Here is a 25,310-nt window from a genome sequence, read left to right on the forward strand (position 1 = left end):
TACTATAACCTTAAAATTCTTAATGTTTTTTTTTACGGAATTGAAAAGTCTGCGGAAATTTTATTAGTATAAATAAATTACGAATTCTGTATATTGAACTATTAAAACAAAAGTATCAGATTACAAGTTTTTGTTGTTAATATAAATATAAATGAGATTTTTTTAAATTTTATTATTTATTTTTGTCCATACATAAGAATATATTTTGTATCTTAAAATTGTAAATAAAACTTCAGTATTTCCTATAAACTTACTATAAATTATATTTGAACTTTTTTCTATTTATTATCTCATATTTTTTTCCAGTATATAAAATAATAAAATGAAAGTTGTACGAAAAAACCTTTCTGAACAAGAAATCAGAACTTGGTTCAACATGAAGCCTTACAAGGAAATAGCCAGGGACATAGAAAGCTGTATGAATATCAAACTGAATCAAAAGAATTTAAGATCTGCTGATGTTTTCAGTCTTTTTCTACCACGAAAGCTATTAGAAAGTAGAGCTGACTTGAACATTGAGACAAACAAATATTATTGTGGTTTTATTGTGTCCATTGCTTTTGCTGCTTTGAACATTCGTCCATTCACTAAAATTGTAGAGAATATTAGTTCACAATACATGACAATTTTAGCGTCCGACAAAGATGTTGGTTTCGCCTTTCGAATAATGCTTTGGAGATCGATTTTAAAAGATGAAGAACTCGGTAGCCAGCTGTCAGAAAAAGGTTTTAAAACATTTCTTTTAAACAATATCGTTAAGTTTAATGGTACTTTAAAATTGGAAAGTTTTTGGAAAAATAACAATCAACGTTTGGATAGTTTTGAAATCGGTCTATTGGATCTCAAAAACAGATTGAAAATTCTATCCGATGGAAAATTTATTTTCGGAAAATCTAAGTTTTCAGAGAGATTCATTTACTACATTGTTGATTTGTACAGAGAATTTCAGTTGAAAACTTGGATTGAGAGCACAGAGGAAAAAAAAGCATTTTCGATATTTTTAGAAGTTTTTGAAATTACTTTTAGTATCTTCAAGTTCCAGCGAGTTCAAATAGTTTCAAAATTAGTAAAGTACTGGCCTACATGTTACAACTATCAATCTCCTGTAATAAAAGTTTTCATGCAGTTTTGTAAAGAGCTCAACACCGAAGAACAAAAGAGTCTTGAAAAATTCTTAGTCCAAAAGTTTGATGAGTTATTTCTTTATTCACAATCTCAAGTGTTTGATACAGCTTGTTTCGAGTCGAAGGAACTAAGCAAAAGTTTCGTTGGTTTCGCTAATGTTTTAGGACAAAGCAACGATATTTATCAAAGCAACTGCTTAAGGCTGCTTTAAATGAATAATGTCTTGTAGGAGAAAAGTCACGCCAAGAAGTTATGGTAAAAGTTGCCAACGAAAAACGGAAGAAAAGAAGAATGTGCTGACTTTGAAGCTTCAATTTTATACTATTTTTTCGTTATGTCAGCTTATCATTATTAATACTATATTTGGTGTCTTGTCAATTAAAGCATGTGTTTTTTTACAAACTGTTACTTCTTAGCTATTTGCAGCTATTTTAACTTTGTTGAAATGCCTTTTTTAATTTTTAAATCGTCATTCTAGGTATTTTGAATAAAAAGGTGTAAGTTTTAATATTTTTTTTTCGATATCGTGCTCAACTAAGAACCATATATTGGATTATATAAAAAGTTGTTTACTTTTTCAAGAATAAAATAATAAAAAATTTCCGTATTTATACACTATGACTGATTTTATTATTTATTGTTTATTGAATAAATATAACTACAGACGATTTACGAGTACTTAAAACACTAATAAACACCATTAGAGATATTTCGTACTTAAAAATGACGAAACATCTATCTGACATCAAAAAAAATAATATCGAATTAATTTAATAAATTATTTTTATTTAGATATTAACAATAAAAAACGCCAAAACAAAAATTAATACGTATACCTTGCGGTTGAAGATGCTTAATTTTCTCTTTAGACTTAAGTTATCAAGCGTGTGGTCTTTACAAATTAAAATATAAAAATCGTTTCAAATAATCTTATTTATTAAAAACTAACTTATAAAGACTTTATTTGAAAAAAAAAGGTATAACAAAATTACAAACCTGAAATGTAATAATATTAAGCAGGAGTGAAATTTTTAGTAAACAGTTTGAATACTATTCGGTTATTCTAAAATAAAAATTCTAACAAAATGTACAAATCATTCAATGTTGAGTTTTTATAACTATATTTTCAATTCTATTAATGAATGATTCCGAACTATGACTGCTGTTTGGTGATTTGCAACAAGAATTTTTAAATACAAAAACCACGCTAACCTTTTTTACTACTAATTTTTATACTAAAAATACCATTCATAACCTAAACTTGTAACCTTTATAATAACTATAGATAATTGGTTATCATAAGTTGAGTCTTATAATTGTATAAGTGAAAAGATACAAGTTATTGTTAAAACATATATACGTATTTGTACGTGAGAAAAGATAACTATTCTTATTTTTCTCTTTAATAGTTTCATCTAATGTTCATGTTTGACCGTTAGTCAATAAGTTTCTTTTGATATAAATATGTCATTACCAAAACAACCCTAGTAAATTATTAAGATCAGTCGCACAAGGCGAAGTTGTCCAGTTCGATATTAGTATGGGATATAAGAACATGCCAGAGGCCTCAAACGTATCAGGTCTGAACGGCAAACCAGTCCAGGGGTCCAAGTATGCTCTAAACAGATGGCTAAGTTATAGCCAGCATTTTGATAGGCACTAAAAGCCTCAACAAAACAATTATGGAAGTAATGGTTATTGCAAATCAAGAAACCATCATCAGTATAGGAGAAGACCAAACAGTTACAGAAGAAGATACACATACGATCAGATTTCAAAATAGAAAGATAAACATTATAAATGTATTTTAAATTTTAGGTTTCATCATTGTGTAGTGCAATGAAAAATTTGCTATAAAAACAGAGTTGTTATCAGAGATGTTAAATCGCAGAGCACAAAATCCCCGCAGTAGAATAAAAAAATAAAATCCCCGGCAATAAAATTAAAATTTCTTATGAAAGAAAAAGCTGTATTTTACAAGTTGAGAACATAAAAGTTTCATATATTCAATTACACCAACATATTTAAAACCATATTGTTTTTATAAATATGAATGCCTTAAATGTAAGTTTATGTTTTTTATTTTCATAAGGTTAATTTTATTCACTTTATTGTTAATTTAATCATAACTACCTTTTAACCTTATAGTTGTAGGTAATGTTTGGTTAGAAAAATTAAAGAAAAGTATCTTCCACTTATTTAAATGGTTAATAAACTAAAAACATTGTAGCTTTGGAACTAATTGATGTTAAGTTAATTTATTATTTGATTTTTTTTTCCAAAAACTAGATGAAATAGACAATTTTTTTTTTCTTATATCCTACTTTTCTCAAACTATTTGAATTTTTAAACTTGAAAATAAAGTTTGATTATTATAATTTTTTAAGATTCATTATAAATTATTTTATTAAGACATAGATTTCACTTAAAAGTAATTTGAATATAATTTATTATTTTTGTTTACAAACTTGAAACTACTATTTGCTAAGTAGAAATCTATTTAAAATTTTTAATTTTTAATGTGGCAAATTTATTGAGTCTTTTTTTATTATAATTAGGTAATTTATCTAAAAAAAAATTATACCTGAAAGTTTTAGTGTACAACTCAAGGTTTTTACAATTAGTTTTGTAAATTAAGCAGAGTTGAAACAAGGTCAGGAAAAGTCAGAAAACTCAGGAAAAGCAGAAAAAAAAGACAAATAACAAGAATAGTAAGGTTTTTTTTTAACTGTCAGGAAGTTTAACTAAATATTAAAAAATACCAGATTTTGTCAGTTTAAATTTACTGAATTCCTTATATTCAAAAACAAGTCTTTGAATGGTAAAGAATTAATTAAAATTCTTTAAAGTGTGATTAAAATTGAAAAAATTTCCAAGAATTTTACAAAATTACTTAATTATCAATGCCTTCATCTTGTAAAATTAAATGAATATCCTTTATAAAACTGCAAAATGTTTCTATTAAAATTTTGTTAAACTACCCTACTTGAACAGACAGTTTTTGTAGGCAGTATGATAATCTGTAGCATTTTTAGTAAAACAATGATAATACACAAGAGTTTATCTAGCATACTTTAGAATTGAATTGTTTTTTGTTTAAGTAAATAAATAATTTCATTCTAATTAAACACTAGGTTTAGTGTTTTGGGTAATAAGTTTATGTTTATAATTTACCTCATTACAATTTTTTCAAAATTGTTTAAAATTTTTAAATAAATTATAAAAGAGGTAAATTTCATGGTTAAGTTTAATTATTTATAGTTTATTGTAGAATAGTTGTTTTTAAATATTTTTTACATAAATAAGGGTAAAATATTTACTACTAATTTTATAATTATTGATAAGATGAAATATAAAATTGAAAGCTTTATTAATTCCTTTTATTAATATAATTTAATATTTTTATTAACAAACTTGAAACTACTATTTGCTTAGATGAATTCTATTTTAAATTTTTGATATGGCAAATTCATTGAGTCTTTTTTTATTATAATTAGGTAATTTATTAAAAAAAAAAGTTATATTTGAAAGTTTTAGTATACAACTCAAGGTTTTTACAACTAGTTTTGTAAATTAAGCAGACTTGCAACAAGGTCAGTTAAAGTCAGAAAACTCAGGAAAAGCAAAAATAAAAACAAGTAACAGGAATAGTAAAGTAAATCTTTTTTTGAAAACAGTCAGGAAATTTGACTAAATTAAAAAAAAATACCAGATTTTGTCAGTTTAAATTTACTGAATTCCTTATATTCAAAAACAAGTCTTTGAATGGTAAAAGGTTAATTAAAATTCTTTCAAGTGTGATTAAAATTGAAAAAATTTCCAAGAATTTTACAAAATTACTTAATTATCAATGCCTTCATCTTGTAAAATTAAATGAATATCCTTTATAAAACTGCTAAATGTTTCTATTAAAATATTCTAAAACTACCCTACTTGAACAAGCAGTTTTTGAATGCAGTTTGATAATCTGTAGCATTTCTTAGTAAAACAATGATAATACACATAAGTTTATCTAGCATATTTTAAAATTTAATTGTTTTTTTTAGGTGAATGAATTATTTCATTTTAATTTGTGTATAATTTACCTGTTTACAATTTTTTCAAAATTGTTTATATTTAAAAAAAATTATAAAAGAGGTGAATTTCATAGTTAAGTTTAATTATTTATAGTATATTGTAGAATAGCTGTCTTTTAATATTTTTACATAAATAAGGGTAAAATATTCACCTCAATATGTTACATGCAATGTTTAATCTTTTCTCTGATAAATAGAACTGTTCTAGATTTTAAAATGTAGTTTAAAAATAAATTAATTTAAATTAAAAATTAATAATTTGCCAAGGTTTATGTTGCACTAATAACAAGGATGAAAAATAGTTTCACCATTATATTGAAAATTTTATTTATAAAAATAATATATATTATTAAATTTTAACTACATTTAAAAATCTAAAAACAATTTTTCATTAACAATAAACTAGTTTTTAAAGCTTGGCCTTGGTTTAATTGTTCTATTTTTATAGATTGAATTTAACCAAAATTATTATGGCCCATTAAAAATTGTTGTTAATGAGAAATAAAAGAAAAAAAAAATTGATTTTTAAGATCATAGGAGGATGAATATATTTTTTAACATTTTGATATTAATTTGTTTTTTTTATTAAATATAACCATATCATTAATATTTCAAAGAACTTTTCCTGAAAATTTTTAAAATTTAAAGTTTAAAAACTTTTATAAATATATTAAGATGTTAAAACATTTAAATTTGTGGTACCTTGAAGAAATTATGTATTTTTTTTAAACACATGATACAAAAAATTATAGTCAATAAACAAAAATGTTAATTAAAACTTAAAATCACAGAAAATTTTTTTTTGTACTTTATAAGTTTTTTTTTTTTAAAGCATTAAGCTAAAGAACTTTATTTTTGTTATAAAAGAAAGAGATTATGTATAAAATTAATATGATATACTGTTTTAATTTTACAAACAAAATGTTATAATAATAAAGTACAATGTAAATTAAAAATTTTAAAAGTTAACTTTTTACTAATTTTATTAAAACAAAAGTAAAAAAAAAAAAAACTAATGAAATTTTAACATAAGGTAAAAAATGTGAAAAAGTTAGCTACAAATTGTTACTTTAGCATTTTAGTTGCTATAGTAAACAGCTGATATTAACAGCTGTAATTAACTGGCATCTTGACTATAACATGACTGGTTGTTATCACTTGTTATAATTCCTTTCTTTTGTTTGAAATAATTTTCTTGAAAGACTAAGGAGTTATTACGCAGAGCTATTCCTGATACTCTATTAAGTATCAAGTCATTGGTGTTTAAAACTCCGGGCACATTTCCAAAGCTTCAATAAGAGCTTTAGTCACTAGATTTATCGACAAAGATGAATACAAGTTCACAACATCAACCGTGCTAAAAATGCATTTCTTACCATCAATTGAATTATTCCTGGTTCTTAAATAAATTACTCATTTATTTCATTTCTGCAATATTCAACGCTATTGCAGTTATGTTTACAACTATTCAGTATAATTTAAAATTCAGTGTTTTGAAAATCAAACCTAGATAAACATGACTATTAATATCATAACTTAGAAAGCTATAAACTTTTAATGCTAAAAGGAAGAATTTACTTCTAGAATTAGTTATTAAATACATTTATCTATATACTTAAGATGTTGATTTTAAATTGTGTACTAAGGTATTTTATGATTTTTTACATGATTTAATGATACTAAAAATGAATAACTATTTATTTATGACTTTCTTCAGCATAAAACGTTTAGACATGTTTGAACTATATTGATACTCTTTCAACATACTGACTTGGATTTAATCTGAGTTTAAAACTAGAACTTACTAAACTATTAAGTGTTCTACATGATTTATTTTATTTCTGATCAGAAAAAGTTAGCCTATGTAAAATCATTAATAATATTATTTTATACCTTGCCAAAGTTTCCTGAAAAAAGTTTAAACTCGAATAAATACACTGAAAATAAAATTTATGCTTCAGTTAAAGCTTTATAAAAAATTTTGTTTTCTTTTGTTTCCATAGATGTTTTAGATATTTGTTACTCGGTATATTCGTGGATACACATGATTTTTACATATAATTTTAAACGGAATAAATATACTGATTTGAACTTTTTAAACTTTGCTGTACTTTTATAGTTGTCGTTTTAATTTAAATTACTTTATTTGCTTCTTCTTTTTAAATGATTTAAAACCAAGATTTGAAAAAAAATTATTTAACACGGAAAAAATATTTGATATACTTTATAAACTTACTTTCAAGTTCTACGTGAAAGAGTATTACTGAATAAACGTGTGAACGTAGATTAATGGTTAAATTTGATTTTTATGCTTAGAAGAAAGTAAAGTTCTATATGATTTATATGATTCATATATTTATATGATTTATATATTTCAAAACATTTTAAACTATCTCTTTCAGTTTAGTTAGTGTTAATGTATTTGAAAAAGTTTGTTTTTTTTCATAAAGCTAAATGTCAAGAATTTTATTCTTCTAGGTTAAGATAAGTTTTTTTAATTAATGCAAACAACAAATGACATCTTAAAAAAATAACTTCATCTATTACTTATCAATTGGTATCATAGTGAGTAAAAAAAATTGCGAGTATTTTTGGTATAAAAAATCATTTTTTTGGTTAATTAAAACTATTTCACTTTTACAACAAAGATCTTAATGACAATTAAAGAAAAGTTCATAATCGTTTAAAAACGACAAAAAGTAATACCGTTCTTTGTTATTGTAATAACTAAATTTATAAATACTTCTAGAAATATTGTTTTATAAATAAGTAATTTTATTAACTACTAGTGTTACTAACATCAGTTTCTTACCGATACTAGTTATTTACTGCTTTTATAATTTTGAACTTACCTAAAAGCAAAATATTTTGAGTTATTAATAGTTAACACTTACTTTTATTGAGTTTAAGTTTTTATTATTTTTCGCACGCAGCTCTTCGAAAAACAAAACAAATTTAAGCTCTATGTGACGTCATTAAAACTAACAACAAGTTAAAGGTTCAGTCAAATATATAAATATAAATCCATTTTGAACTATAAATGAAGATAAGTAGTTGGTATTGGTACAACGGTCATTTTAAAAGCTTTGTCAGTAAGCTTTATCTATTTTTATTTAACTTTGAAAAGAATATTAACAAATGTTTTTATTTTCTGCAAAGACGTTTATGAGAAAAACTTTATCTATAATAGATAATCTACTTTAAGGAAATTTATATATTTTATTATTAAATATAAACTTATATATATATATATATATATATATATATATATATATATATTAAAAAATACTTTATTAAATTTTTGTTTTTAAGTTTTTCAAGTTAGGCTTAAAAAATTGTATGTTACTAAATTAAACTGGGGTGCACAATTATTAAAATTCTGATTAGTCTAATTACTGCAATTCACATTGAACTAATCGAGTTCCGACAACTTAAACTCGACATTCACATTAAGACAACTCAAATTACAACAATTTAAATAACGACTATTTAAACTTGGACAATTCCATTCAAAAAATTAAACTCGGACTAGTCAAATTTCGAAATTCAAATTCAGACAACTTAAATGCGACCGTTTAAACTCAGACAATCAGGTTCCATCAATTCGAATTCAGACATCTTAAATGCGACACTTTAAAGTTTGACTAGTCAAGTTCCAAAAACTTAAATTCAAACGATTCAAAGTAGAATAACTATGCGACAATATGAGCACGGACAATTCAAGCTACCACATTTAAAATTTGGATTACTTAAATGTGGCAGTTTAAACTTGACAATTAAAATTCTAAAAATTCGAATTCAGACAACTTAAATGCGACAGTTTAATCTGAGACAAATCGAAATCCCACAAATTTGGACAATTTTAATGCGACAATTCAAACTCGGACAACTCAAATTCCAAAAGTTTAAGTTCAAACAACTTAAATTCCAATAATTCCGGAAATTTAAATTGAGAAATATTTAAACGTGACATTTTAAACTTGGAAAAGTCAAATTCCGAAAAATAATATTTGGCCAATTTTAAATGCGACAGTTTAAACTCTGACAAGTCAAATTCCAAAAATTTAAATTAGAAAACTTTAATGCGACAATTTAAACTCTGATAAGTAAAATTCCCATATTCAAATTCGAGAATTTAAATGTGGAAACTTAAAATCGGACAAGCAAAATTCTCACAATTCAAATTTGGACAACTTTATTGCGCCAATTTAAACTTGGACTAGTCAAATTCTGAAAATTCAAATTCGGACAAAATAAATTCAAAAAATTAAACTCTGACAACTCATATTCCGAAAATTTAAATTTGGATAACTTAAATGCGACAATTTAAACTTTTTTCATTCAAATTGGATAACTTAAATGCTTAAATTATATATATATACTATTGAAACTATCTTGTCGGATTTATATAAAGTAGACTAAAATAGCATCTAGTGTATATTAGATAGTAGTTAAATAAGGTAGGATTTGATTAAGATGAGTAGCACCAATAAATTAAATGTACCTTCATCCATATCTTACAACGACGATTAGAATTTTGACAATTCAACTTCACACAACTCAAACTCTTAAAATTTTAATTTAGCCATTTTAATTCCGAAAATTCAAAAACGACAACTTTAACGTGACAATTCAAATTTTGAAATCCGACGATTCGAGACTATAAATAAAAGATTCCTATTTGGTACTTGTAGTTGTACTAATATAGACTTATTATAACACGTCATATAGACAAAATCATCTTTGTAACTTGATAATTTTTTATAAACACTAGATAATTTTACTACAATAGGTAGTAAAATTCAGAATTAACTATGTCAATTTAAAATATAGTTAGTAGAATAACTGACAAAATTGATCAGTTTAGTTCAAAGTTAACTAAAACAAAATAGCTCATTTTGTAAATAAAGTAAAAAAGCAGATATTTACTGATAGCCATTTGAAAAGATTTTCAAAGTTTGTAAAACAAACTAAAAAAAGTTTGGTGGAATTTGATTTTAAACTTCAGTAATCATATTGTTTTTTAAATAAAATTTTGATTATCGTGTTTTTTTTTTGCTACATCAAACTAAGAGTTAATTGTTTTTTTTGTCGTTCACTGAAAACGATAAAATACAAAAAGTATAATGTAAGTTGAGTGAGATATATATGGTTCAATGAAATAAAAATTAAAAAAGCATATGAGGCAGAAGATACAAAAAGCAGAGAAATAAAAAGCTTTATTCAGCTGCTAGATGATGACCATTTATGATTCTTTATAGAAGAACTCTCCGGAACAAGTTTTTTAAAGTAAACATAACTTTTTTTGTGGCGTCATTTTCGAAAAAACAAGTCAAAAATAAAAATCAGAACTGTATTGCAAAAATAAAGACCTTGAGGAATATTCTCATACTATTTTAAAGATCATTTTAGACTCCTTATAAGACAGTTCTCTTAAACAAGTTTTTATTAGGGCAAAAATAATCTTTTTTGATAAGTTAATTTTGACAAAATACTTAAAAAATAAAAAATTAAAGACTGAATTACAAAAATAAAGACCTTTAGGAAGATTACCGTACCATTTTTAAAGTCAATTTTTGGCTCTTAGTAGGACAATTATCTAAAACAAGTTTTTTCAGGCAAAAAATGATTTTTTTTGTTACGTTATTTTTGAACAAAATACGTCAAAAATCAAAGACTAAATTGCAAAATTACAGACCTTAGAAAAAACACCCATACTATTTTTTAAGGCCATTATTGACTTTTTATAGTAGAAATCTCCAAAATAATTTTTTTAAGGCAAATATATTTTTGAGTCTCATTTTTAAACAAAATACGGCAAGAATTTCAACTAAGACTGAATCGCAAAACTGTAAATCTCGAGGAAGACGTCCATACTAATTTTAAAGACCATTTTAGTTACATTTATGAGAATTTTACGAACAAGATTACGACGAACACTTGGCGAATACTACACTTAAGTCTGCAACGTTTAAAAACTTCAAAAAGGCTTAGGGTGTTATAACTCTGTGTTAGTTTAAGTGTCTATTTTCTATAAAATTTGTTTGTAGTATCCGAATGAATCAATAATAAAGATTACAATATTTATTAAACTCGACTTTTTTAAACTTAAAATTTTTACCTAGACTTTATTTATAATATATAATATTTATTAATTGTTCGTTCGCATGAAAACTGCTGCTCTAGTTAGGTTATTAAAGAATCAGGAGAGGAAGCTTGCCTTAAATATCAAAAAAAAAAGTTACTTTAGTTTCAATCATTAAACCTATTTTATAGCATTAAAACTTGTAGTTTTCTACAAAAATAAAACTTAACTACTACAATATATAGTATAAAATAACAATGAACAGCGTTTTGTTTTTATTATAATGCGACTAAATAAACTCAAGAGTAATTAATGAAATGGTTCTTATGGTACAAAAATTACACATAAGATTTTATTACTTTTTTGAAATTATATATATTTAAGCAACAAAATTAAATGTTATCTTATAAAAATTTAACTCAATATTAAAAACTGACATGCTAACAAGTCTTAGTGTTTTTATTACAAAATAAAACTTATAAATAGACGTTAAACGTTCATACATATATTAAAAAAAATCTATTGATATCGCTTTTAATTCGAAAGAGCTAATTTTATTTAGACGTTAAAAACGTAAAAAATTATATCATCAACTTTGGTAGAACTTAGATCAAGAAATAAAGTATGTTGAATACTAAAAAGACACTAAAAATTATAAACATTGGAATTTTAAGATGTAAGACATAGCTACTACTTATACATTCTTTTTTATATATAAGTAATTAAATATTCAGATATTTAGTTAAATAAAAGTTTATAAGCATCTCTCAAAATAATTAGTCCATTATGTTACGAAGTTTTATTAAAACATAGGTATTTTGACAGCTGAATAGCCATAATTATTTTCTGTAGCTTCACAAACTTCTTCTGACCATTTATTGTTATCAACATCATAACATAATACGATTTTTGTTCTTTCTTGAAAAACAAATATTTTATTTCCGACCGAAAAAGCTTTTACAAAATATGAATGAAACTTTGGTGTTTTTAGCCTGACAAACATATTGCTAGTTTTATCAAAAACTTCACAATTCGTGTTTAAATTTGCACCACCAATTGCAAACAATTTGCTTTTAACACAAACCAAACTATGGTCACTTCTTTCTTCAATCATATTTGGCATTGGTACCCAAGTATTAGGAAAAACGTCATATGATTCTACAGTGTTCATATGATAACATCCACCTGAAACTACAATATTTTCTTCAAATATTGCACAAGCTGCATTCGATCTTGACTCGTTCATTCTTGAAACTTCTTTCCAATTTGATTTCCTCGTATTAAACTGCAGACAAGAACTGGATGATCTACATAGTCCTTTAATTCTTGCTCCAAAAAGGAATACTTTATCCATAAATGCACAAGCACAAAAGTTTTGACGGTCATCAGGTATATCAGTTACTTTACTCCAGGTTTTACTGAGAAAAGAATATTTATCAACTGATTTTAAAGGAACTGTTTTATAAAAACCACCGAATACATAAACTTCTCCTTTTAAACAAACTGTCCTTAAACGACATCGCTCTTTAGTCATTCGAAGAAGATTAGTAACCATACTCAATTTATTTACATCCATTTGTTTTACTTCATTAAAATATTTCCGATTGCTTAAATCATGACCTACAAGGATAATAATTTTAAACATAGACTGGTTACAATGTCTATGTTTATTATTAGAAGTACTTATCAACTGATTAAAACTATCTCTACTGTTCATCAGTTTAACACAATTCATTGAAATACATGAAGACTCATTTAACAAATATTTTAAAGTTTGCTCAGATAGCAGATTAAGTCGAATTTTTAATAACAATTGTTTTGCAAATTTTCCACGTTCTTCAATGTTGTAACTCAACCATTTATTCACTGAATCGTAAACTTCAACTTCTGATTCGATCTGTATATTAGAACTTGCAAGTATTAGACAGACTGAACTAAAATTTAATTCCAGAAAGCTTTCAGTTTCAACCACCATAGCAAAGCAACGTTCTATATAAGTGAACATTGTTTTGAAAAGACTTGGCAAGGTAAACAGTTTTGATAACTGATAATAAGTTGCAGCATTATGAGTTTGTAGTTTCCTATAAATAACTTTACATACTTTACTGATATTTTCTTCTTCTAAAAACAATGAATTTAACTTAACTATCGAAATTAGTTTCAAATCATCATTCCTTTTTTTACCTGAAATAAACTTAGTTTAAGTTATTTAACTATAAACATATTAATAACAATTAAAAAACTTATGTATAAAAAAGCAAAAATTTTAAAAAAGTTTTTTGTAAAATACCTGGTTTTTATTTCAAAATTTGTGAATAATATAAAAATCTATCAGGGTTTGTGCGCAAAATTATTTTCATTCAGCCTGATTAAGACCGATTTAGCCTGATATTTTTTCAAGTAAGGAAAATTCCCTGTAAGAAGTCGTTTTGGGTACTTAAGTAGTACTATTTTAGTCTCCGACTTAAACCAGCTTTGTCTCAAAAATTGTTTGGAGCTTTTAAAATCTTCAGAAAGCGACATTTAGCTTACTTACAACTCAAATATAACACTTAACTGTGAAAAGGTTGATTCAGGGTTTGTGCACAACTTTTTTTAAATGAATTAAATCAGTAAAACTTTTTCACAATTTTAACTGATTTAGCCTGATGTTCACCTTCCTTTTATGTATTTGTTTTGGATACTAACTTCTCATCAAATACGCATTTTTACTGTGCATATCTAGAATGCATTTTTTGAGATTACTCATTTATGTTACGCACTTTCACTAAGTACACTCTTTAGTACGCACCTTTTATTAGTTACAAATTGTTGAACCAAGATTGAAAACTTATGTCAGTGTTTTTTTTTATATAAAAGCTAAAAGTCTAAAATAGTTTTGGAGCCGTTTTTAGTTTAAAAGGCTAAAATGTTTTAGTTACAAACTCTCTACTAAGTTTAGAAATACATTCACATCTCAATTTAATCTTAAAATAAAAATCTTAATTTTCTTTATTCATGAATTTTCAAGTATTTGAACTTAAATATAACTGATACACTCAAATTTTTTAAATAAAAAACTGATTTAGTCTGATTTTATTAATTTTTTTTTAAAAACTGATTTAGCCTGAGTTGGCCTGATTTAGCCTGGTGCGCACGAACCCTGTTTATGATAAGTCCTATTTTAAAAATACATGCAAAAAGTATTTGTTTATTAAAAAGTTTTTTTAATTTTTTTTATTTACTTTTAAAAATATCAATTTTTTACTTTAACGTGTATACGTTTTTTTAATTCTTTAAAAAAAATTAATTTTATTTCTATAACACCTGCCCATTTCCGCAAATAATTATTTTCAATAATAACTAACTAGATTTATTAAAACCTTGTAATTTTTTCTTCGCACTTTTCATACAAATTGTTTGAAATTTCACACGGCTACTTAATGGTAGTAATACTTTTTCTAGTTTTGTTTTCTTTAAATCAATTTCATTCTGGTTGTTATCAGTTGAAATGACTTCATGTTGTTTAAATGCACTTCTTTTCATTTTAACTCCTAACAATCTCTAAATTTTTCGTACAATGTTATAAAAATGTCTTACGTTTGCAACTTAGCGTTCTATTAGCACACTGTGCTTTTTTATAATATTTATATTTTACTTAAACTCTAATGTAATTCAGACATTTTTGCTTTTAAAGTGGCAACCGTGTAAAAAGCTAGTTAATTACTATTAAGGTATTGTATTAAAGTATTCGAGCATTAATTATGCTAAAAAATTTGATTTAGTTTATATACAGTTTGATTAAGTATTAATTTTATTTAATTAACTAATTACTGAATTTTCTAAACAGTGCAAACTATCAAAGACACAAAAACTATCACTAAAGTAAACGTTTTTTAAAATATGAAGTGTGGTTCATAAAATATAAAATGTGTAAAAGTGACCCATAAATGTTTTACAAGCTCGGTTTTTATAGAGAGTTAGGTTGAAAGTAAAATAATAAAAGTATTTTATCAAGTTAAACTTATTATGTATTTAAGAAAGTACATATTTTCTTAAAATTTATGTACATTAAGCAATGTAATTTATACTACAATAGAAATTTATATATTAAATAGGAATTCTATGTGTAGCTAAAAGTCATTTAAAATAATTAAGTGAATAAAAGTAAAAAAAAACTGTCTCTGGTTTGACCAAAACTAAAGCCAAAAGATTATTCAAATATCACTAAAACTGTGGCCTGTGAAGATTTTGAAAACCTGAAATTTGGCCCATGAGCACCAAATACCTGCCGACCCCTGAAGTAGACGATAGTGAGAAAGAAAATTTTTTATTAAATTATGATTTTAAAGCTTCATTATAAGAAACTAATAGTGCTCAAAGATTATCTATCAGCCTGTTTAGAAAATTATGTAGGCAGAAAGTTTAAACAACTAGGCAAAATGAAAAAATGAACATTATATATAAAAAAAACATTTTGAACTTAAAAATATCACTCAATTGTCATGCCTATAAAAACCCCTATGATAAAAATTAGTAAAAAATTTCGACATTTTACTCGTCTTTGCTGTCTTAGTTACTAGTTTATATTGTCTTTTGTTATAGTGTCTAACATAAATTCAAAATGATTTAATGTTACTTAGAATTGGTCACCATTTTTGAGACCGATGTGTATTTATGTTTTGTCAATACTCTTGTAAGTTTGTAGCCTTATAAAATGTAAGTTCTATTCCGACTTTGTGGTCTCAGAATTTGTCAGTTCTATATTGACTTTGTGAACTCAAATTCTTTCAGTTCTATTGTGAATTTTTGTACTTAAAAATTGTCAGGTCTTTTTTTGTTGGTGAATTCAAATTTTGTCAATTTTATTTTTACTTTGTGGACTTTAAATTTGTTAGTTCTATATGGATTTTGTGTAATTGTTTTTAGGTAATGGCTTTGTAATTTTCATAATAACACCAAATGGCTGCGATTCTTAACCTTGGGATTTACCCCTGAGGTGAATTACCTTATTTTAAGGGTTAATTTTCTTTAGTACAAGTTTTGTAAATAATTTATATTAGTTCTAATTTTAATTTATAAGTTATTGATTAACTGTAATTTTTTAAGGATTAAACTACAAATTTTGCCTTTTATCTACATTTAATGAGCTTAAGGTTAAAAAAATATGATTTTTCCTTAAAATGGGGTATAACATGGAAAAATGTTAAAAACCACTGAGATTTGGTATGTTTATCAATATGAATGATTACTGTCTGACAGTTTTTTCAACCCCCTATGTCTTTCTGGTTAAACTGAAGGGCTACCAAAAGGGATAAGAGTAAATGTGAGTATTGTTTCTTTGAAATTAAATGCAAGCTTTATTTAAGACTTCACCTTAATCTACTGATAAATAAAAAGCACTATGAAATTAAAGTGTCAAAAATATAAAAAATTGAGATAAAAATGTGATAATTACTGCCTTAAAAAAAAGGTTCAACTACTTCTAAAACTAGTTGATGTCTTCTAAGGTCATAATTTAGTGTACAACACTTAAAAACATAATTTAACTTAAAATTAACTTAGAAGTAAATAATACATAAAGATATTTTTTACTACCCTATATAAACTAGGCATGACTTTTGGTGATTATATTTTAAATAAAAGAATATATCAAACACTAAAAAATAAAATAAACATCAAAATTTAGAAAATACATTAAATGTAGTCAAATCGTTATAACAAGAAATAAATCTATCAGGAACATACTATAAGATTGTATAACTAAATCAAGAATTAACTACTTTGAATCATAATAAAAATTTGAACTATAGTAAACTAAACCGTTTGAAAAGAATTTAAAAATAGAGTTCGTTAACAAAAAGTTCAGTTATGTAACTAAATCTAAAAGTTATTGACTAGAATATCATTGTAATCACACTGTGGATGGTTTATATAAATAGACCTTAAAATTAAAACTTGCTTCAGATTAACTTGCTTTGTGGTTGACTGACTTTATAATATTTGATGATAAGCTAAATTGAACAGCAGTGAAATTAGTATGTCTCTTTCTTTTTTGATAAGGAGAATGGTTTTTATCTTTAGACAGTGCAACTTCCCCTAGTTCTTTAAAGTAACAGCAGAAAAATTCAAAATCTTATAAGTTATTAATTAAGTATTAAGACTAATTAAGTAGACAAAACTTAGTAAATTTCTATTTAGGTAAAAATTAGTAAAAACGAAAAAAAATCGATAAATTGCTTTAAAGTTTTCACATTTTTAAATCTAATAGTACTTTAAGTTTTTAAAAGCCTTTTTAGAATATTTTAAGAAAAAGGCAAAAAACTTAAAAAAAAACTTTTTTATCTAAATAAAATCACTCAAATGTCATGCCTATGCAAATCCCTAGGAAACAAGTTCCTGAAAACTTTTAGCATGTTACTGGTCTTTGCTGTCTTAATTACTAATAAATTTTGTTTAAATTTATAATGTTATTAAGATTTAACAGTACTCCAAAGTTAAAACTTTAAATACGTTGAATTAAAATTGGTCAGCATTTTTTAGATCTATGTGTATTTATATAATGCAAATAACTATATATTTTGTCAGCTCTACAGAAACTTTGTAGATTTTGAACTTCTGAGCTATATTTTGACTTTGTGGATTTAAATGTTGTCAGTTCTTTTCTGATTTTTCGGACTTAAAATTTGTCAGTTATATTTTGACTTTGTTGACTTGAAATTTATAGTTTTATTTTGAATTTGTAGACTTAAAAATTGTTAGTTCTTTAGTAACTTTTGTGGATTTACACTGGAATAATACCCTTTTTTGGTTGAGTTTTAACATCCTTTGGTATTATATTAATATGAACCCTTATCGTCTGATAGTTTTTCTTTATCTTTCTTGTTAAACCTCAATGGTTTTTAAAAGGGCAAATAGTAAATGTGAGTTTTGCTTTTTTAAAATTTAATGCAAGCTTTAAATCTACTGATAAATAAAATGCACTATTAAATCAAAATTTCAGACATAATAGAATGTGAAACGTAAATGTATTAAGTACTGCCTTAAAATACTAAAAGGTAATATGTTTTTCCTTAAACTTGAGTATGTCACCTGTGGTTATATTTTAGTGTAAAACCACACTAAAATTATAATTAAACTTGAACTTTACTTTTCATTTTTTACTTTTATTGTCAGTTCTAGTTTCACTTAGTGGACCTAGTTTTTCCTGTTCTATAAAGATTTCGTTGACTTAAAACGTGTTTGTTTTATTGTGAACTTGTGGACTTAAAATTGATCAGTCCTTTTTTGACATTGTGGACTTGAGTTTGCTAGTTTTATTTTCACTTTGTCGACTGGAAATTTCAGTTCTATTTTATTTTGTGGACTTAAAGTTTGCTATTTTTTTTAAATTACTTTGTGTAGTTACCGTAAAATGATACCCATTGTTTTTTTTTAATTTCAACACCTTATGGTGTTTTTATCAATATGACCACTTGTTGTCTGATGGTTTTTTCAATCCCCATGTCTTTCATGTAAAAACTCAAGAACTTTTGAATGGAAAATAGTAAATTTCAGTATTGCCTCCTAAATAATTAATGTGTATGCTTTGTTGTAGATCTGATATTTCTTTAAATCTACAATTAAGTGAAATGCATTTTGGATGAAAAATGTCAAATATATAAGAATGTTTGATGAAAATGTGATAAATACTGCCTAACAATAAAGGGTTAAATATAAAAGTCTAAATTGTTTAGATAAAATACTGTCTTGGTCTTGTTTAACTATTACCTAAAGGACTGTCGGTTCTTAATATCGAGGTAGCTTTGTAGGAATATAGAGTACGGTACATGCAAGCTAAAAACTATATTCTAAATTAAAACTTAACTCAGAACTAAATGATACTTTAAAATATTCCAAACTACCTAAAAATACTAATAATGAAATTTGGTGCTTATATTTTATAATAACATTTCATATACTAAAACGTATATAAAGAACATCATACTGTTTAAAATACTTTTAATATGGTCAAACTTTTAAACATGAATTAATTTTAACAGGAATATACTTTTAGAAAGTATGGTTTAATTCGAAGTCAAATTAAAAAATATATAAGTACTAATCATTGATTAAAAGGTAACATTGAAACAAATGGTCAAAATAATATTTAAGTACAAATCTGGAAATACATCTGGAAGTCTTGTCTAGAACTCACTGCAATCTTACTGTGGCTAGTTTATTTAGCTTTATCTTAAAATGTATTAAAATGTAAATAGTTGTCTTACTAAACATTAACTTTCTTTCATCAAAAATACAGCAGGTTTTACTGGTTTATTAAGCATCACTGAGCACAAAATATGCTAAGTTAAATATTGCAAAATTCAACTCTAAATAAGTAAAGACACCATGTGAGCTAAAAAGGCAATTGAGCAACAAAAAAGAAAGAAAGTGAATAATAAAATATCGTTAATGTTTAGAAAAACTAAAGATGATATGTAAAGAAATAAATTTAAAAAGATAACTAATATTAAAATTATTTTATTTTTTGATATAAATTTTAAAATTAATAAATAATTATGTATAATATACACGTAATACATAATATATAACTTAATAAATTTCTTATTACTTTTTCCACGTTACTTTAAATTAAATTGATTTGTTTTTAGCTCATGGAAGAAGATACTGGAAATCAGGTGAAAATAATTTTTTGAATTTTTTTGTTAGGCTGTAAAATTAGACTTAAGTTAAAACACTTGAATATAATTTCTATAAAAACAAAATTAAATTGTCAATAAACTTTTTGAATAGTTATAATAATTTAACTTGGTAAATAAGTACAGCCTAACCGAAATTATAACTTATTTTGTAATACTTGCTCAAATGACTAAGTTAATTTATTTAAAAGTCATGTGCTCTTATTTTTTATGATTTTTTGTAAAGTAGGTATTTTTGTGAAGAAAATTTGTGTTTAATGATAATGTTTTTTTGAGTTTTTCTTAATTTAAAAAGACCTAACTAGTATATTTTAATTATACACTTTGAATTAATAACTTAAAAAAAGAAACGCTTAAGCATAAGTACTTAAAATAATAAAAAGATTTAGTATATAAAAGGCTATACAAAGACAAAGATCTTGAGTAGTTTTTATTAAAGTTGTATGTTATAACTATAAGACATATTTTTATGATAATATAATTCTCACCTCATTAAATTGTTGATTATAAATTTCAGATTTTAATAAATATTTTATACTAAAAACAAGTAGTTAAATTACTGGAAAAATATCGTTACTTATGAGCACAGTAATATTATTCAATACATACTGTATATAAATGTACTGTATAGACTAAATATGGGTAAATTTTGATAAATACATTCTTACGAAAAACTTAATTATTATATTTTAGTTTATTACATCAATTAGCTTAATTTAACAAAACCTGTTTTTTTTTTTTTGCAAATTAAAACCTTTTATTAACTAACACAATTTTAAATAAAATTTTAACCAAAAAGAGTAATTGAATATAAAGCTGTATCAAAATAGTAAGTTAAGAAACAAAAACTAACTGAACTGTATTTTTGAAAAAAAACTTTAAAATTAATTTCAAGAAGTTAATGTATATATCAAAAAGTCTGTATCTACGAAGGAAGTATTTATTTCTATTGAATACATAAAAAAGACCCAGCAAGGGGCAGTTTTCATTATTTAAGTTAACTAACAACTGATGACTTCAAAAAAAATTTCATACCAATAAAGCAAACATTTATTTACACTGATCTTACTCAAACCTAATGTAAACGCATCATGTTAATGTTTAAGTTTATTGAACAACTCATTTATAAACTTTTACAATGACTTGAGTGTATAAAAAGTATTTTATCCTAACTCAATTTTACATGCTAAATTATTATTCCTGTCTTTTCTAGCTTAAATGATATTAGAAAAAGCATGCTTTTAAAAACAGTTTAATATATATAATAGCTCTTATTAGAGTTTCTAATCAGTTCAAATTTATACTTATTTAAAAACACTTAACAAAACTTAAATGGTATTATAATTTTATATTCAAATGCAGGGACGTGTTTTGACTAGTTTCTTGCTTCCTATGAACCCCCTGAAAAAAAAAGAAAAAAATCTTCTTGGAATATCACTAAAACCGTTGTTTATTGACTTTGTTTTGGGTATTTGATAAATTTTGAATAATGAATGTTGAATTTTTAAAACTAATAGATTGTTAAGTTTCCTTGACAAAGAATGCTCGTTTTTGTCCAGCTAAGATAGATTTTAAATGAAATTTTAATGGTGACGTCATAATAGGTAAAAGTTTCAAAATTGTATATTTTTTCGTGGAAAACATTTTACTAAGACGCTCTTAGTTTCAATTAAAAATTGTTACTTAGTCTAAATAACTTTTGATTAATTAATGTTTTCCAACTAGTAAGTACAATTTTACATAAATATTTTCATTATCATTAATATTAAAGTTATCATTGCATCTTATATCATTAATGTTTTAAGTTTTAATATGTTTAACTTTTTGTTACCAAAACATATTAAAACTTTTAACATTAAATATATAAGCTGTAATGATAACTTTAATATTAATGATAATGAAAATATTCATATCAATATTACTAATAATAATGTAGATTATAATAATCAACGTATAACTAGAAGTATTGCTAAAAGTATTAAGGAAAACTTAGAACAAAAAGTGATAATTGTGCTAAAAGTATAGGTAAAATGCCTATCAATAATACTATAATTAAATATTTAAAACCAACTAAGCCTAATAGTGATAAGTTAAGTAATATGACTAAAACTTGTAACTGCCGTAAAATAAATAAAGATAGCTGCCCATGAAAGGGTAATTGTTTAATTAGAAAAATAATTTATAAAGTTAAAGTTGAAAGTAAGGGCCTTTATAAAATTTATATCGGAAGTACAGCAGGTAGTATCAAAGATAGATATCCAAAACATAAACATACTTTTAAAAATTTTAAAAATTTAAAAAATTTAAATAAAAAACAAAGCACGCGTTTATCCGATTATGTCTGGAGCTTTTTTCACAGGTACGGTGAAAGGCCAAACATGGAGTGGAGTATTGGTTCAAAGATCTAACATGCATCCAACGGAGTAAGTAGAATTTGCCCAACTTGCAATACAGAAAGAGCAGTAATTGCAGCAGAATATAAAGACTTCTTCTGAACAAGCGGCAAGGTTTATCAAATATTTGTCCCCACAACCTACGATTCTATTTTAGATAACTCTGTCTACTTATGCACTTATTTATTTCACAACATTTCCACATACAACCACTAACACATTCAAGTTAAACACTACATGTCCTTAAGCTGCAAAAAATATTGATTAATTTGTTAATATTATTATGACGTAACATTACTGCACAACTTAATTTAATTTTCATATTTGAAAAACTTGCCTATTCTTAAAGCTTTTTTGAGGTTAGTATATACTTTTATTAAATTTTCAGTTTTTGAAGACCATTTTATATTTTTATGTTTTTACTCTAAACTTTGTTTTTAAACCATCAAGTTTGTTTAAAGTTACTACTAAAAAAATACTATACATAATTATACTTGCTTTTTTTCTAATGTGTTTTAGTGTTTTATAGACTCCGTAGATCAGTTCTTGAATATATTTGAGAGCAGTGAAACGCCGTTAGTCGGAATAAAGTTTTGACAAAAAAACATCTGTGGTAAAAAGATTTAATGTAGTTTATTACTCTCAAAAGTACCCATTCAGATTTAATTTCTGATGAATTCAAAATATAATAAACTACCATTAGATAATTTTAAACTTTTTCAAAAATCAACAATAACCTGTTTCATCTCAATTAAACTTTTAATTTTGTTAATTAAAATAACTAATTTGTTACAGTAAAAAATGAGTACTTTAAACTAATTAGACTATAAATTGCGTCGAAGGAGTAGCAAAGACTTAAAGAAAAAAGGGAATTAAAGAAATTTAAATAAGTAAGCATTTACAATATAAAAATAGTGTCAATATCTTCAACGCGAAACAATATCTGAGTAAAACTTATTTACTTTATAACAATTCTTAATAAAAAAACTAACATTTAACTTCTAAAACTTTCACACAATACAAAACGGACATTTTTTCAAAGTTTTTTTATTATTAAATACTAAAACCTTTTCAGTAAGTACAATAAAGCAATGCATAAATATCAAAAATACAATGTTTATTCAACAACAATTATAAAAATAAAACAAGTAAGCGAATGCAATATGAAATGCACATTACAATTTATAATTTTCAGTTAAAAAATATCTTAAATTTACAACCTGAATAATTAAAAAAAATTTCAGGTATCACTATCATTTTACTGGTACGCTGTGTGTGCTTACTTTTAATATAAAGGTATTCTGACAGCTGCGTAACCAGAAATGCTTTTAAAAGCTTTGCAAGAATTTTCTGACCAATCATTTTTATCAAAGTCATAGCATAGCACACGGTCGTTATAATCATGAAGAACAAATATTTTACTCCCAACCGGAATTGCTGTCACAACAAGTGAATAAAAATTAGGAGTTTTAAGATCGACAAACAAATTGCTACTTTTATCGAAAACTTCACAATTTGTGTTTTAATTTGGACCACCGATAGCAAAAATTTTACTTTTAACACAAACTAAACTATGAAAACTTCTTCTTTCAATCATACTTGGCATTGGTGTCCAAGTATCACCAAAAACATCATATGATTTTACTGTGTTTAAATCCGATCCATTGTTATATCCACCAGAAACTACAATATTTTCTTCATATATTGCACAAGCTGCGCTTTCTCTTATTTCGTTCATTTCTGCAACTTTTTTCCATTTTAATTGTTTTGTGTCAAACTCAAGACAAGAGTTTAATGTTTCATGAGGTTCGGGATTGCTACCCCCAAATATACAGATATTATCCATAAATGCACAAGCACAAAAGTATTGACGTTCATCGGGTATATTAGTTACTACACTCCATGTTTTCTTCTTAAGTGAATATTTTTCAACAGACTTTATATGATCAAAATTTCTATCAAAACCACCGAAAACATAAACATCTCCTTTAAGATAAATTGCTTTAGAACTATATCTTTCTTCTTTCATTGAGGGAAGATTTGAAAGTCGTTTGTTGATATTTTCATCAAACCGTTTAACTTGACAAATGGATCTATATCTTTTAAAGCTAAGTCCTCCACAAACGATTACATTGCATATAGATTGATTACAGTATCTACTTTTATTACAAGTTGTAGAATCTAACTGATAAAATCTGTTTTTGTTGTTAAACACTTCAACACATTCATCATTCGTAGAAATACATGTAGACTCATTTAAGAGATATTCTAAACAGTGATCTGATAAAACATTGAGACGAACTTTTAATAACAATTGTTTTGCAAATTTGCTACGTTCTTCTATGTTGTAACTCAACCAATTATTTACTGAGTTGTAAACTTCTACTTCTGAATCTATTTGCAAACTAGAACTTGCAAGTATTTTAGAAACAGTTTTCAAATCCAACTCTAAAAAGCTTTCTGTTTCAACTATCATGCTAAAACAACGTTCTATATAGCTAACCATATTTTTATAAAGACTTGGTAAATAAAAAAGTCTAGATAATCGATAATAAGTTGCAGCATTATGAATTTTTACTTTCTTGTTCATTACTTGGCAGACTTTACTTTGACTGTTTTCATCTAAAAACAATAAACTTGACTTGACTATTGAAACCATTTTTAATCGGTTATTTTTTGTTTTACCTAAAATTAATTAAATTTTAGTTATAAACGTAATTACTTTGTTTATATTTTAGCAACTTAAAATATGTATCTAAATAACAATGTACATAAAAAAATTACTTTTGAAATTTTTATTATTAAGAATTATAGGATATAAAATAAATACTGCTATAAAATGACAAAAATATATACCTGTAACTACTTTATTTCTTATTAAATTCTAGATAGTAATCAAATGATAGAGACGATACATTGATTAAATATTTATATACTTTTTTTTATCAATAAA

General features: G+C 24.8%; 2 protein-coding genes across 2 annotated transcripts; both read right to left on the reverse strand.

Moving 5' to 3' along the window:
- Positions 1-12,088: 12,088 nt before the first annotated feature.
- On the reverse strand, positions 12,089-12,862 carry LOC145841708 (kelch-like protein 35). The gene has a single exon (XM_082949059.1). It carries the CDS (start codon positions 12,860-12,862, stop codon positions 12,089-12,091), a length of 774 nt encoding a protein of 257 aa, XP_082805185.1.
- An 11,017-nt stretch (positions 12,863-23,879) lies between these two features.
- On the reverse strand, positions 23,880-24,833 carry LOC145841709 (kelch-like protein 7). The gene has a single exon (XM_082949060.1). The coding sequence runs from the start codon at positions 24,831-24,833 to the stop codon at positions 23,880-23,882; it is 954 nt and encodes a 317-aa protein (XP_082805186.1).
- Between the last annotated feature and the right edge of the window lie 477 nt (positions 24,834-25,310).

Source organism: Thalia democratica, chromosome 7 (genome assembly GCF_965202585.1).
Source record: "Thalia democratica chromosome 7, ktThaDemo2.hap1.1, whole genome shotgun sequence".
NCBI lineage: Eukaryota > Metazoa > Chordata > Thaliacea > Salpida > Salpidae > Thalia > Thalia democratica.

Coding starts and splice junctions, on each gene's coding strand:
- LOC145841708 (XM_082949059.1), bottom strand. CDS start 12,862: ATGGATGTAAATAAATTGAGTATGGTTACTAATCTTCTTCGAATGACT.
- LOC145841709 (XM_082949060.1), bottom strand. CDS start 24,833: ATGATAGTTGAAACAGAAAGCTTTTTAGAGTTGGATTTGAAAACTGTT.